The sequence below is a fragment of the Monoraphidium neglectum genome, assembly GCF_000611645.1.
Source record: "Monoraphidium neglectum strain SAG 48.87 unplaced genomic scaffold scaffold00266, whole genome shotgun sequence".
In the NCBI taxonomy this organism is placed as follows: domain Eukaryota; kingdom Viridiplantae; phylum Chlorophyta; class Chlorophyceae; order Sphaeropleales; family Selenastraceae; genus Monoraphidium; species Monoraphidium neglectum.
The window spans coordinates 17,097-32,081 of NW_014013362.1; the positions used below are offsets into that span (position 1 = coordinate 17,097).

The window sequence follows — 14,985 nt, forward strand, 5'->3', positions numbered from 1 at the left end:
AACTCTTTGTGCGTACGCAATCAGGATCAACCTGCACAGACCTTGCCCAATCTTCTTTGTTGCTTTTGTTGCCTCTGCCTGAAGTTGCTCCAACCCAGTGTGGATGCATGCATGGATTATGAGCTATGTCACCTTATGATGCACATGGATGGGTGATGACGGACGTATGCATACAAGGGTGGATATGCCGGGGTGGGATGTATGCTATGCCACACATGGATGATGGATGCATGCAACATGCGCGGAGGGATGCAGGCGGTCGCGCGCTTTTGCAGCGCCTGTATTCGCCCTTCTTTTCGGAGGATTTTCGCAAGTCGCAGCTACCTGCTCACTAACCCAAGTACTTGCACAGGAATTCTGCTCGCTCACTTGTTGCCTGCGCGGTTGCTGCGCCCTGAACCTTGCTGTCAATCGATCACTACTAGCTGTCACGCAGTGTAATTCCGGTCCCGCCCTGCCTGCTGCACTGGACTTTCCTTGCGAACGCCTTTATGCGGGGCCAGTTGCACGCCTTCGGTCAGTTACACGTCTCAAGTGCAGAGGCAGCAGAGAGTGGTTCAGGCATCAAGAGCTGCAGCAAATGGACAGTGTCTGGGACATCACGTCAAGCACGTTGAGGGTCTGGACTGATGGGCTCCGCGCAGCTGCCCACCTAGCAGCTAGGCGGGTGCGGACTGTGGTCCTGCGCTCATGCCGGCAGCATTGCTGCCGGTTCCCTCATTGGATCTGTGGTACCCCAAGGCGGCCCAGGCCGCTGTAAGCTTCCACATCCCGAGGTCACCTATGGCAGTCCTGGTGCACGCATGCCCGGCGTGGTGCCAGTAGCAGAGGGCCCCTTGCACATGCTTAGAGATGGATGGACACAGCAGCTTTGGATAGAGGCAGTGCGCTTGGGCAGAGCGAGAGCAGCACAGGCTCGGCCCGGGCGGGCCTCCCTCTACGTGGCGCGCATGCACCAGCTACGCTGTGACAGCTGTGACCAGTCCGGGCGCCCATTGCTCAGGGGCGCTGGCTGGGCGCGACAATCATTGATCTGCTTTTGCAGCTGTACCTTGAGGCACTGAGCTTGAGTATGCATACCTTGTGGACTTTGCAACCGGCTGAGCCCTGTATACGGCTGGGGATGCGGCGTTGCACACAAACCCCAGTCGTGTTGTGCAGTCCACGGTTACTGCATCATCGGTGCTGAGTCCAAGGCTGCCGCTACAACGACAAACCTGCTCTTGGCCACCAAGCATTGCAGTGCTATGGATGCTTGACCAATTTTTTAATCCTAGTGGATGGCAGGCAAACAGCAATCGCTGTGGCGACTTGCAAAAACTCATCATGGGTGCAGTCATTGGCGTAAAGGTAGGGGTGCATGCAGACGCTGCAAGTGAATTCAAAACATTTTCGATCACCCTATGCAGAACTTTGCCCAGCAACGAAAGCAAACCTTTTCTTGCGTTTGTTTGCAGCATGCTTCTGGCGATGTTTTGAGAGTGAGTTAGGCAGGGTCTGCGCAGCGTTCTGAGGGGCGCCAGCCATGCTAAAGCGCGCCATCAATCTTTTTCCAGCCGTCGCTTTCTTGGCGTCCGTAGGGTAATTTACATCAATTGTGCGTGTTTCACCTCTGTGTACCTTTACCCTTGCATCACACCTCAATATTACATTGTCACCAACAATAAGGCGCGATCGCATCTACCTGCTTGGGGCAGCCACACCAGCACCTGCGCATGCTTACATGATGGGTCACACCCTGCTTGGGTGTTTGAGGCATCCCAAACAAACTTTGGGCGAATGCACGCATCCAGTCGTTGCCTACTGAGCAAGCATTCTCCAAGTTCAGGCGTGATACCTAGGCCTGCATGATCTGGAACCGCAGGTTTGAGGGTGGAAACCCCGCATCGCAAGAGCGTTTGATGTGTGCACATTCCAGGCAGGGGCGGAATGACGCACACCGTGTGCACAAGCACGCGGGTTGGGGCAAATACTTGCAACTTCTCCCAGGTCATAGAGGATCACACATGCATATGACATAACATTTAATGGCGATGCCCTGGCTGCCGCGTCACCGGTGGCAACGGGAGCAAGGGAGGAGGTGACAGCTTGTGCGAAAGAGAGTTGCAACAATGGTGGTTGGGCGATAGTGTGGCGAGTGCCCGGCAAGGTGCGCGCGCTACTTCTTTCTTGCGGCAGCAATGCCCGGTGCATTTCAAGGGCTTGGGATCATCACATTGCATAGGTGACCATAGTGCATCGGCATTGACCAGCACGCCGTTGATCCAAGCGGGTTGACAGCATCAGGAGACAGAGGTCATGGTCTGTCCTGCCCACAAATCATCCAATCATGCACATCTCATCTTGCATAAATGCATCTTGGCATCGAAGACAGTCAGGTGTGCAGCACGGACCGGGCAGCCGCCAACGAAAGTCGTAGGCACCACTCACAGGGCCCGGCGCCCCGCGCCCCTGCAGCTCGAGCGCGCCGCAGGCCCAACCTGCCAGCGCGGGCGGCGGGATGGCTCAGGGCTTGGCCGCCGGGGAGGCCGGGGCAGCCGTGGCCGTGGCTGCGGGCTTGTCGGCGGGAGCTGCAGCCGGCGTCTTGGGCGGCTTGCAGCAGGGGGCCCACCCGGGGAAGCCCTTGACCTCATCAGGCTCTAGCTCGACTTCATCTGCAGGGCCAATGGCGAGGGTGTGAATGTGGTGTGTCAAGGAGGCTCAAGTTATGGCAACGTGAGGGCGTTGCGTTGGAAGTGTCCACCTTGTGAGCACATGGGCGGCACTGGCAAGGGCCATGTGTGAGCCGGCGTGTTCGCTTGTGGCAGTGGACGTGGCCAGGGCGCCACAGCATGAGGTATGTCCAGCCATGGAAGCGGAAATGCAAGGTAAGCAAGCAGTCTATCTGGGGGAGGAGACTGTGTAGGCAAGTGGGGGCTGGTGCACAATTCGCAAATGTTGCCAGCCCAGGGCACAGCAGCTGTGTCACTCCTCAGTTTGTGCAGGGCGCTCAACACCATCTGATTATTCCAGACCCGTACAAGGCATGTCGAACTCAGGAGCACTCCCCTCGCGACAACTCAACACATCTTCACACATGAAGCGTTTCACCACGGCAGGTCACACACTCGGTGCTGGCCGCGCCTGCTCTGCCTGGTTCCCGCCACTCACCCAGCTCTTCGATGTCCGAAGCAATGCCAAGGTCCGCAAGATCACCGCCCGCATCAGGGGCGTCCTTGTCGCCGGCCTTGGCGTCTGCTGCGGCGGGGCTCTTTGCGGGTGCTCCCTTGGCCGGGGCGGCCGCGTCGGCGCCTGCCTTGGGGGCTGCGGCGGCAGCGCCCTTGGGGGCTGCGGCAGCGGCGCCCTTCGGGGCTGCGGCGGCGTCCTTAGCGGGGGCCGCAGCGTCTGCATGGTGCAAGTGGGCAGCGCCCAGAGGTGGAGCGAGAGCAAGGGTGGAAACAAGGCCCACAGCAGGGAGGAGGCAGGGCGGCCCATACGTGCAGAGGCCTTTGGAGTCACACCCCAGGCCATCGGAAATGCGCCTTACCCTCTGGCTTACTTCGGCTGTGTTCGGCAGGCAGTTGACCCCTGAGCCTGGCCGTCGGCGGCGAGGGAGCCGCGGCAGGCTCACCTGCAGCAGCCGGGGCCTTAGGGGCGGGGCTGGGCGCGGCGGCGTCCTTCTTGGGCGCCGCGGGCACAGGCGAGACGGCAGCCGTGGGGACATCTGGCACCAGCTCAACAGCATCTGCAGGGCCAATGACACGGGTGTGGATGTGGTGTGTGCAATAGGTTGGCGTTGAGGCATCGCCAGCGCGTCGCTTTGGATGGATCCACAACCAGAGAACATGGGCAGCACTGGCAAGGGCCATTAGTGCTTGCTTGTGGCAGTGGATGTGGCCAGAGCGGCACAGCAGGAGGGATGTCCCCCCATGGAAGCGGCAGTGCAAGGTGAGCACGCAATCTATCCAAGGGAGAGACTGTGCAGGCAAGTGGAGGCTGGTGCATAATACGCAGATGTTGCTGGCCCAGGGCACGGCAGCTGTGACACTCCCAGTTTTTGCAGGGCGCTCAACACCATCTGATTATTCCAGACCCGTACAAGGCATGTCGAACTCAGGAGCACTCCCCTCCCAACAACTCAACACATCTCCGCACACATGAAGCGTTTCACCACGGCAGGGTCACACACTCGCTGCTGGCCGCGCCTGTTCAGCCTGGTTTCCGCCACCCACCAAGCTCTTCGCTGTCCGAAGCAATGCCAAGGTCCGCAAGATCACCACCCGCAGCAGGGGCATCCTTGTCGCTGGCCTTGGTGTCTGCTGCGGCGGGGGTCTTCGCGGGTGCTCCCTTGGCCGGGGCGGCCGCGTCGGCGCCTGCCTTGGGGGCTGCGGCGGCAGCGCCCTTCGGGGCTGCGGCGGCGTCCTTCGGGGCTGCGGCGACGTCCTTAACGGGGGCCGCAGCGTCTGCATGGTGCAAGTGGGCAGCGCCCAGAGGTTGAGCAAGAGCAAGGGTGGTTACAAGGCCCACAGCAGGGAGGAGGCAGGGCGGCCCATACGTGCAGAGGCCTTTGGCGTCACACCCCAGACCGTTGGAAATGCGCCTTACCCTATGGCTTACTTCGGCTGTGTTCAGCAGGCAGTGGACCCCTGAGCCTGGCCGTCGGCGGCGAGGGAGCCGCGGCAGGCTCACCTGCAGCAGCCGGGGCCTTGGTGGCGGGGCTGGGCGCGGGGGCGTCCTTCTTCGGCGCAGGGGCGTCCTTCTTGGGCGCCGCGGGCACAGGCGAGACGGCGGCCTTGGGCGCCGCCTTCTTGGGTGCAGGTGAGGCGGCAGGCTTCGGGCTGGGGGAAGCCGCCTGTGGGCCAAGCCGTGCGGCGGCCGCGCTGCTGACGGCTGCGTAGGCAGGGCGTTGGGAAAGCGAGCGAGGGGAGGCCAGCGCTTTGATGCGTTTGCGTATGGATGGCGGTCCCTCCCTGAGTCCGCGCAATAGTGCGAGACTGAATTGTGCGCGCTCAGTCACACCAAGTGACGCTGCCTCAATCAGCCGCCATGTGCCCCGTCAAACCCTCCAGGTGCAGCAAATCACCATGTGCACACAAGTGCACAAGCTGACATTGGGTATTAACAGCATCCCATCCCTTGAATTGAATGGTCAGCTGCAACATTCTCACTCACCCAGCAATACCAGCAAGGCAGCCACTGTGCGTGGACTCATTTTTGCTGGGGTTAGGTAACGCCGAGATGGATACTCCTAGTATTTGGGAAGTAACGCGCGTAGCACAGAGCAAGAACGGCAGGTTTCGACTGCCCCACCTCCTCTGGCCATGTGGCGAGTGCTAGCGTAAGGGACGGAGGTTGGGTGACCGCAGTGAGAGAGCGCCTGTGCCCAAAGTGTGGATTGGCCGGTGACATGCTCAAGACCACGTGCTATTGGCCCTACGCGGCACATATCGTTGGGGTCCTAGGCCTGAACACCCGGTGCGCCATCACTTGACACCCGAAAATTGGCGGCACTCTTGCGGCTGTACAAGCTCCGCCCTCCCCAACAACTGATATATGCATGAAATATACGTCAGCCTTACGTCCAGAAACAGCTGCCAGGCTGCTGTGCCGCGGGGACAGCACGGGGCGTCCCAGTCAATGGCGAGCGCGGGACTGAGGGAGCTGTTGACCGGAATTTCTGAGTGGCTTGCCTTGCAAACGGCAACCCACCCCAGGATTCACAAACGGCCCTTTAACCCACTCGCTTCGAGCACTCTGCTGCTTGCCGCACACTTGCTACTTCACGCCTGAAAGACGGTGACGGCCAACTACGACTCAATGGTAGTGGAGGTATACTTGTGCCTGGCAAAAAAGGATAACAGCGTGCTCAGCCACAGTGTGAGCGCTCACGCGGTGTGACCACCCCATTAGTCGGCACACGCACGCGGCTTTGGCTTGTACTGTACACCAGCTGATCGTTTGTGCTTGGGTTGGGATGTGTCCGCGTGTGCGTTTGTGTATGTGTGGATTCATGCTGATGTACGGGTGGTCGTGTGCACGTGCGCACGCAGGCAACCGCATTCAGGCCATGGCCGGGGTGGGTACGGGTACCGGGGGGTGGTGTTGCCGCCGTGATAGTCAGTGGTGTGGTTGACAAATGCATGCATCCACGTGCTGCAAATCCGCCGGCGGCAGCCTGCGCTCACCCTGGAGGTCACAGGCAAGCACCCTTCCTGCAGTGACATCGCCGTTTCGCACAGCAGCCGTGCTTGCCGCGTGCAGCCGTTGGTTCGCGAAAGAACGTGATTGCCGCAGCGCATCGGCCAGCGAGAGGTGCGCAAATTTGTGGGAAGGCCTCGTCGCGTGTGCTTGCAATCGTGCTTATGAGTTGCAACTCATACGGGATATGCAGGACGCATGCGCATGCACATAATCTCACACACACAAACACACGCACGTGCCCACACATACACGCACACAAAGCTCCTTTTCATGCCACATGCAGTATGTGCCACTGAGGCGCACAAGCGCACAGTCAGCATGCAGCTCTTCATGGGATCACATGATTGCAAGTGAGCAGCACTCACTTGCTGAGAGCAGCATTTCACACATGTTCTCGCTGGCAGTTGATTGAAATCGTCGTCTGACGCCTTGCAAACCTCAAGGGGGGGGGGGGGGGCGGTGGCCCCTGCCAATTTTTCCCCGTGCACCTGTACGACACGCTGCCGGTTGTCACTTGACCACAGCACGCTTGGAGCACGCTTGGACACTGTGTGTGCAATTCGCCTTCAAACCCAAGTGCCAGAGTTTGGTAGACGTGTCACCCTTCAGTTAGCGGGACAAATAGCTGGGAGGCGAATGCCAGAAGGCAAAGCACTCAAGGGTGTATTGTTCTCTCGCTTGAAACTGAGAGCCTTTGCGACCCAATGATTGCTCCTCCTGCCGTTGCATGATCACTTCCGGGCAGTTTCGTTTCCACACACAGCGACGGGGTTTGGTACCGTGGCAGGTGTGTGCAGGTCGTGCAGCGTGCGCGCATGTGTCAGCAACGCCCACATGCACTGTGTGGGCGACCCCCTCGATCGGGGCGCTTCACGCCCCCTTTTACTTCTGCGGCTATTCATAACGATGCCTCGTCAATGCCCACTGCTGGAAGGCTGCATGTTGGCTTTGCCGAGCTCACAGAAAGGGGCAGCGGCCCCAACAGCAAGCGGCTCTCGGGCATCGGCGGCGGTTTGAGCCGATGCCCTTCTCATGCAAGCTGTGTGAAGACTTGAACCGTGGCGCCACCAGTAATAGGTAGCCACCTGCTGGCTTACAGTGGAAGTGGCTGTCATTATCACGAGCACTGTTCCAGACGCCGCCGCTCCACTGCTGGCACGAACAAGACCAGCTTTGTTCCCCGACTCGCCAGACAAGCACTCAGAGCGTTCATGCATAACACACAGCGTAGTACTGAAATTTACACGTCTTCTCATTGGAGGAGTCTAGCTATGGCATGCTGCTGGTAATAGTGAGCGCTGCTAGCCTCTCGCGAATCCCGCGCCCGCGATGGAGGCGCACCAGTGGTAAGGCCATGCAGCGATGCCACGTACTCCCTGCGCGTGCCTAGTCCCTGCTGAGGCACAACAGCTGGCGGCCCCGGACACGGCAGCCCGAGCTCATCAGCAGCGCGCCAACCCTGCCTCACTCGCAGCGATGCTTGGAGTGTGGCGTCCGAGTTGTCCTGTCAGAGCGAGCTGCAGGCACTGCTCGTCCAGGTCGGTGCCTCAACGCTGCCCCCTGCCGGGCTCTGGCTCCGTGCTGCGATGATGCCGCCCTCGGCATGATTGCAACTTTGTTTATACGCGAGTAATCACGTTGCTCGTCGCTTCGTGGCATGGGGTCCAGGCGCCGCCTTTGGAGCGGTGGACGCGCGTTGTCGGGTCTGGCGCCAGCGCGGCGCCGCGCTGCCAGCCCCGCCGAACCCACCCGCAACTCACCCCTGCTCCCGCCCTCGCCCCGCGCACGCGACCGCGCGCAGCCCTGCTGCGCGCGCACCCCGACGGTGACCTACCTCGGCGTGAGCCCGCCCGTGCGGTCGGGCGCCGCAAACCCCTGGGCGCACGACCGCAGCTGGACGCGCTCGGCGTACAACGCGTCTCACACAAACCTCCAGGCCCTCCGCGAGCTCGACTCCACCGGCGAGTCCTTCCTGCGCGCCGGGGGCCGCCCGGCGCCGCGCAGCGCGGCCGCGCCGGGCGGCGCGCGCGTGGACGCAGCTAGCCTGGTGCTTGCGTCACCGGACCCGCTGATGCCATGCTCGCTGTCGGCGGCCGCGGCGCTCGAGGAAGGCCTGGAGAACGGCTGCTGCGCGTCTGGCTCCGGGTCAGAGGACGAGGAACGCCTGTCCGACGCTGGCTCTGAGGCGGCGGCGGGCACGGCGCCCTTTGCGCTGCCGGCGTCCGCCTCCGACCCGCCGCGGCACGACCTGGGGCGCGTGCGCACGCCCTTTGGCAGGGCGGCGGGCGCAGCGCCTACTGACGGCGCAAAGTTGCCTCTTGGGCCGCCCCCGCAGCCTGCGGCGCAGCTGGCTCCGCAACCTATGCAGCAGCAGCAGCAACAGCAGCGCGCATGCGGCAAGCAGCACGCGCTCGAGCCCTTTGCTTGCCACACTCAATACTATGTCTGACCGCCCGACGCGCACCCGCGGCGTGGCGACACCCGACACCCCTTGGCCGTGGGGCCTCCCCGAGGTGCTTGGGGCCCCCCTGCACGGGCGCCGCAGGGGTCTGGGCGTTGACTATCCCTGACTCCCTCATAACCACCGGGTGTGTCGCGGCGGCCTTGCCGCGGACCGCCGCTGGGCCCGCGTAAGTGGCAGCCCCGCTGGCGCGCCCGCCGCCCCCTTGGCCGGCGCCGCGCGCGCCCGGGGCACCCTGCCGTGGGCACCCCCCGCTGGGCGCCCGGAAATCAACCCTATGAGCAGCGCCCCCCGGCCCTGTCCCCATTGTGTCCTGATACGACCGCAATTTCGAGGCCGTTTTGCCCCAGCCTACTGCCTGTGTGAGTCCTTGTGCTGTCTGATCCGGACCGGCGATGAGCGGCGCGGCCTTGCGGGAGACGCCCAGGGCGGCGCGCCGCCCGAACCCCCAGTGCGCCCAGAGCGAGCGCGTGGGTGGGTCGTGGTAGCGTCCCTTGCCGTTGCGGCGCGCCGCCACACGCGGTCCGCTCAGATCTCTCTATCGGGCCTGCACGCGCTGCAAGCAGGCGCCGCCGCGCGCCTGCGCCAGCGCCCGGGCCCGGGGCCGCGGTCGCGCCCCCCCACGTTCGCAGGCGCACGCGATTGCGCGCGCCGCGGCGGGCGCGGCCGGGCCTATTTGACCGCTTGCACGCGAGGCGAGCGACTTTCCAGCTTCGCCACACCTGTATTGTGTGGTTTTGAGGGCGTGTCACGAGAGCAAAAGCGCACAGAGCACCGCCTGTTTCGGGGCCGGTCTCCCACGCGCATACTCACATCCCAAACAACACACCCTGCCTGGCACTCGTCACGCCTGTACTAACACGCATGCATCCCACAACACGTTTGCGGTTTCGAAACACGAATCGCTTGGCGCCCAACGCGGCTCAGTTTGCTCATTTTGCGGGGCGCCGGCCCCCGGGGCCGGCGGCCCACCCACCCCCTTGCTTTGACGCGCGGAGGGGTTGCGGGCGCTGCGGCCCGCGCTCCGCCTTTGGAGCGCCCCGCCGCGCGCCCCCCGCGCGCGCCGCCATTCAGGTGCCGCAGCCCGCAACCCTTCCGCCCAAAAACGCCAATCGCGGGGCAGCTTTGCATTTGAGAGCCCACTCTCCGGTGGCTGTACACAACCGGCCGGCGGGCAGGGGGCGGGCGCCGTTTGGGCGGCGCCCCTCCATCCCTGCCGGCCGAGGTTTGCCTCGTGCTGTCGCTTGTACTCCTTACCTGGTCTGATCTCAGCCGCGCTGTGCGTTTTCCCAGGCACTTCGCATGTTGTAATGGTCGGCATTCTCGGCTGCGCTTGCATCAGTACCAAGGCATCTGTCAGTGGCGCGCCGCTCAGCAGCGCGTCTCGCGGCCGGCTGAGCGGCAGGAGCTAATGCTGCCAGCTGTCATGCAGACCAATTGAGGCGGATCTTACAGCCGAAGATTGCATGCAGACGGTAAGGCGAACAGCCCAGATGCGGGCGCTGCTGGATGGCTGCAGGCGCATGACGCGCCCGTGCATGTCCCACACCGTCGATTGTATTCGCTCGTGTCTTGAGTGATTTGGTCGAAATGGCATGGCTGCGCACGCAGGGGCGTGGGCGCCCCTCCTTTTGTTGCAAATCAAGGCCCCCCGCTCGTCAACCTCGCTCGTCAACTCGGCCAACCGGCAAAGACAGATCAATGCACAGACACGCCCTCACGCCATGCGCAAGCCGAGTTTGGTGCGGCAACCCGCCGCCGCGCACGCGCCCGTGTCATGCAGCGGCCAGCGGCTCGGGGGCGGCCGCAGCAGCCGGGGCGGCGGGGGTGCCGCCGGCTAGCTTCTCCTTGGTCTGCTCCTGGGCCAGGTAAAACATCTTAGTCAGCAGCTGCCCAAACTCCTCGCGGTCCAGCCGGCCGTCCGCGCCCGCGACCTTTGTTGTGTTTAGGTTGTAGCCAGGGGAAGCATCAGAACAGATCGCCGGGGCTCGGCGGTTGACGAGGCAGCAGGGTGCCCCCCATCAAACACAGTCGGCTTGCTGGCGTCGCCGGGGGCGCAGGGGCCGGCTTTGTTGTCACAACAGGTCCTTTATCAATGATCAGTTGCCCTCCTAATGGTCTAGGTATAATTGATCCGACGTGGTCTGTATTGTCTATTCAGTTACGGTCACCTTGTCAAAAATCATGTTGACGGCCGGGGTGGGCGCCTTGGCAATCCCGGCGCCGCGGCAGACCTTGTCAGCAACAGCCAGCACCTCGCTCGCCTCTATGAAGCCGCTGCCGTCCTGGGGGGCACGCGCGAGGGGAAAAAAATCAGCTACAGGGGCCAAGCCCAGGGGGGCAAGCGGGCGTTGAGGCTTCAAAGACAGGTCGGGCTGGCCGTATGGATGGTGGCGGGTGGGGGGAGCGAGCGGCAGCGGTCGCAGAGGCATGCGGCACAAAAGCGAAGGGGTCGGCCGAAGCCAGCTGGCCGAGGGCGCATGTAGGGAGCCTTTGGAGCGGGCGCCAGGCTGGTGCCGGCAAGCCACGCCCTCGCCCCGCGCGCAGGCCGCTGGTCGGGGGCGGCAACTGGAGAGCGCCCGCGCCCCCGGCGGGAGCGCGCCTTGTCGAAGTGCTTGAACGCCATGTCAATGGGCTTCTGCGGCCGTTCAAGGCGGCAATGGCGGCGGCGACGGCGGTGGGAGGTTCGCGACGGTGGAATCAAGGTGCGCGGCGGCCTTGAAGAGAGGCGAGCTAGCGTACCGCAGGAGGGGGCGGGGGTGATGCGGGCGGGGCCGCCGCTGCATGGCCTCGCATTGACCGCGCGTGGTGGCAGTCAATGTTATGAGTTTCCAGGCGGCTCTGCTGCAGGGCAGTGGAGCGTGGCTGTCCGGCTTCCAAACGCCCACCTGCACCATGGCCGGGTCGCTGACGATAGCCTGCAGCGCAGGCAGCGTGGAGGGATTGAGGGTTGACGCCAGTCGGGCTTTGTCATTGGCTAGCGCTAGCGACGCCCTCGCTCTGGGAAGATGGTTCCGCTGCTCAGGCGCCAGACGCGTTGCGTCTAACACGGGTCTTCTGTTCCGTCCGTGGGGCGGCGGCTGAGCATTGGCCGCCCGCGGCCATGCAGCGCGTCTGGGTGACGCCAGCTGACAAGTGTGGTGGGCGTCGCGCTGACAGCGCGAGCATGGGTAGTCCAACTACGCAGGCACTAGGGGCAGTAGGACCAATCGATGTTTTCGGCGCAATTCGCCTCAAGCTCTCTGAGATCGCACCGAGAGCTTGGCCAGCAACTTGTTGTCGCTGGCTTGGGGGTTGAAGCAGCACGACATCGTGGCCGGTTATGGTTGCTGGAATGAGGCAGAGTTACACGATAGTGTGTGCGTAATGAACAGGCCGCGCTGCAAAGCTCGGGTTGAGAACCCCGCAACTGTCCGGGAGTGGTGCCCGGTGACTGATGAGACGGCCACTCGCGGGCAAGCATCCAAAAGCTTGAGTTGCTGCTCCTTCGGTACAGCAGCAAAATGAGCAGCGGACTGGCCTACGCACCCGCCGAACAGCTGGCAGCATCAGCTGCTGCATCCGCCCGCCCAATCTGAGATCTTGCTTTCACGCTCAGACGACAAGGTTGCGTGCCCACAACAAGATGAATGGACGCCAATCTCTTGCTGCCTTACGGCCTGCAGCACATCCAGGCAGAACAGTGCCTACTACAGTGATCGCGCGTTTGACCTGCGCTGCTCCAACAGTTGCTGCAGCAAGACTGTGCGCAGTGCTGACCCTTGCATCCACCCCCGCTTCCGCCTCCGGCCCACCGCGCTCGGCCCCCCGCCGGTCTGCCTCCTGCCGTCTGCACGTCATGCAGCGGCCTCTGCAAAGCTGAACGACGCGCCCGCGGGCGCCTCGACGGAGAGCGTGTAGCCGCCCGCAACCCCGGGGCCGAACGTGCACGGCACCACCAGCAGCGGCTCGCCGCCCGGCAGCTGCAGTGAAAGCGCCGCCTCCTGGGCCGGCACAAAAGCCGACTCGGCCAGCTTGCACCTGCGAGGGGCACAAGGGTATGCGCGTACATACACGATGTGAGGGCTGTGCACCGGCACGCGCGTGTCAGGGGTTTGGCCAGCAATGACAGGCCCCCTCTCAAGGAGTGCAGTGGCCCGCGCAGGCCAAGGATCGGCATGGAACAAGCAGGGGGCCGCACTCCAGAGGGTTGGCTGGACGGCGGCGCCGCGCCGCAGCGCGCGAGCGCACCTCGCCCACTCTTCCGGCGAAGGGCGGCCGCCGCCGGCGGGGCCCCTCAGCACGTACAGCCCAGGCATGCCCGCTAGGGGCGCGCCCCGCGCCCAAGGCGCGTCGCGCCTGAGCACGATCCTGTGGGCGCACGCATCGGCGAAATGAGGGGGCCAGGCAGCGGGCAGGCAGTGCCAGGGCTGACAGTAAGCACATCTCGCCCACGCGAAGGCTGGCAAACAAACACCTGATTATTGTTCCAGCAGACCAGACACTCCATCAGCGGGAGCGGCTCTGATTTACAGCGTTTGGCACCCCGAAAGCATGTGATGGGTACACAAGTTGAGGCGCTAGCTGAGGCCCTGACTGCAGGAAGCCAAGCTAAGCTTTGGGCGTCCATCGACCGCTGAAATACCGCACGCGTACCTGCACTCGCAGCCGGCGTCAAACTGCAGGCGGTACGCCGGGTTGCAGGGCCACGTCGCGTGCAGGTCGCACCCGCCCGCGCTCTCGCCGGCCCAGGCGCCCGCGAGCGAGGCGCAGCGGGCGGCCGGCAGCGGGCGCAGCTCCAGCGGTTGGGAGCTGAAGAGTCGCAGCTCGTAGGGCCCCACAATTCCTGGGGTCCGGGTGCGGTGGTTGCCAGTGGTCGCAACGGTGGGTTGGGGGGGGGAGGGGCAGGTGAAGGTGGGGTGTGGGGGAGGTGTACCGCATCCGTGTGTGGTTGCACACCAAAAGACAAGTTGCTGGTCGGCCGGGGGGGGAGTAACCAGTGGGCGTGCCGCAGGATACTTGTTTCTCTGCGTGTTGGTGGCGCCTATGCGCCACGAACAACGGGATGCGTCTTGGCAGCGGTGCGATTTGTCGGGTTCATGCATAGCACATGCACACACGCACGTGCGCACACTGACACACACACCCACGCGCGTGCTCGCGTGTGCAACAATACACACGCTTACCTGGCATGGGCAGTGACGGGACCAACAGGTAGGGCGCCCCCGGCTGCAGCTCAGCAAACAGCACGGCCTCGTCGCCGGTGACGTCACCATGACATCCCCCAGCCTCCGCCACGACCTCCTCTCGCTTGGGCTGCAGCGCGCGTCGCACCGCGCCGCCGGCGCCACCCCCACCGGCGCCACCGCCGCCGCCGGTGCCGCCGCCGCCGGTGCCGCCGCAGCCGCCGCCGCCGGTGCCGCCGCCCGGGAGCACCAGCGACAGGCCCGGCGCGCCGGCGGAGCCGGGGGGCGGCGGCAGCAGGCTGCCGCGGACGTCGGGGCGCACGAGGGAGGCGACAACTGTGGCCAAGCGAGGGCAGCTCAGTGCATATTGAGGGTTGCTAAGCCACGCGCCGCCCGCCGCCGCCGGCCCGTCGCGCGGCCCCCCGGCTTCGCCGCCCCGCCATGCGCCCGCCAGGCCCAGTGCGTAGCTGGCGGGCAGCTGCTCCACCTCAATTTCTGAGGCCGCGTAGGCGCGCAGGACGAAGGGTGCTTGCAACCCGGGCCGCCTGCGCGCGTTGACGCGCAGCACCGCGGGCAACGCTGTCAAAAGCAGGGCTCCTCACCGGCGCCGATCCACCATCACAAGCATGCAGGTGCGAGCCGTCTCCTCTCCAAACCCAGTCCTTTATAAGAGGCGCCCCAATCTGCAAACACAACACGGCTGCAACGCGGGCGAGCCGGAAGTCGCGCCCACACCCGCACACATGCGCACACGTGTGTGCGCGCGCGCATGGCCGCACCTGGCGTATGGCACCACCACGTACGCCGCCCCCCTGCTGGCCACCCACGACACCACCACCTCGCGCCCGGCCGACGCCCCAGTGTCCAGCACCACCATACCCTCCTCCACCCGCCACACCCGCCCGCCGCCGCTCCCCCCGCCGCTTCCCGCACCGCCGCCGCCGCCCCTCGGCGCGTGCAGCACGGCCAGGCCACAGCCCCAGTCGCGGCCGGCCTTGCCGCGACCGGCCGTGCCGGGCGGCGTCATTCGCGGGTCCCAGGAGGACAGGCAGGCGCGCACTGTGCACGTCGACGCGACCCTCAGGCGGAGCTGGGGGTTGCAGCACCAGCTTCCCGACAGCTTCCGCGCGCCCGGCTCGCGCCGGCCCTGGGCGCCGGGCGGCGTGCCCTGCCCTCCGC

The 14,985-nt window shown here is 64.4% G+C and overlaps 4 protein-coding genes across 4 annotated transcripts; 1 reads left to right on the forward strand and 3 right to left on the reverse strand.

Annotated features, from left to right (window-relative positions):
- Positions 1-2,505: 2,505 nt before the first annotated feature.
- MNEG_2368 (hypothetical protein) lies at positions 2,506-5,302 on the reverse strand (the record flags this gene model as incomplete). Its single annotated transcript, XM_014049157.1, has 6 exons — positions 2,506-2,654; positions 3,151-3,384; positions 3,611-3,724; positions 4,212-4,442; positions 4,669-4,869; positions 5,290-5,302. The coding sequence occupies 6 exons, from the start codon at positions 5,300-5,302 to the stop codon at positions 2,506-2,508; spliced, it is 942 nt and encodes a 313-aa protein (XP_013904611.1).
- Positions 5,303-7,837: 2,535 nt separating this feature from the next.
- On the forward strand, positions 7,838-8,629 carry MNEG_2369 (hypothetical protein; the record flags this gene model as incomplete). Its single annotated transcript, XM_014049158.1, has 1 exon — positions 7,838-8,629. The coding sequence occupies one exon, from the start codon at positions 7,838-7,840 to the stop codon at positions 8,627-8,629; it is 792 nt and encodes a 263-aa protein (XP_013904612.1).
- Positions 8,630-10,416: 1,787 nt separating this feature from the next.
- Positions 10,417-11,952, reverse strand: MNEG_2370 (hypothetical protein; the record flags this gene model as incomplete). Its single annotated transcript, XM_014049159.1, has 5 exons — positions 10,417-10,575; positions 10,813-10,926; positions 11,211-11,279; positions 11,530-11,559; positions 11,896-11,952. The coding sequence occupies 5 exons, from the start codon at positions 11,950-11,952 to the stop codon at positions 10,417-10,419; spliced, it is 429 nt and encodes a 142-aa protein (XP_013904613.1).
- A 525-nt stretch (positions 11,953-12,477) lies between these two features.
- MNEG_2371 (flagellar associated protein) lies at positions 12,478-14,833 on the reverse strand (the record flags this gene model as incomplete). Its single annotated transcript, XM_014049160.1, has 5 exons — positions 12,478-12,661; positions 12,872-12,991; positions 13,277-13,466; positions 13,807-14,351; positions 14,586-14,833. The coding sequence occupies 5 exons, from the start codon at positions 14,831-14,833 to the stop codon at positions 12,478-12,480; spliced, it is 1,287 nt and encodes a 428-aa protein (XP_013904614.1).
- Between the last annotated feature and the right edge of the window lie 152 nt (positions 14,834-14,985).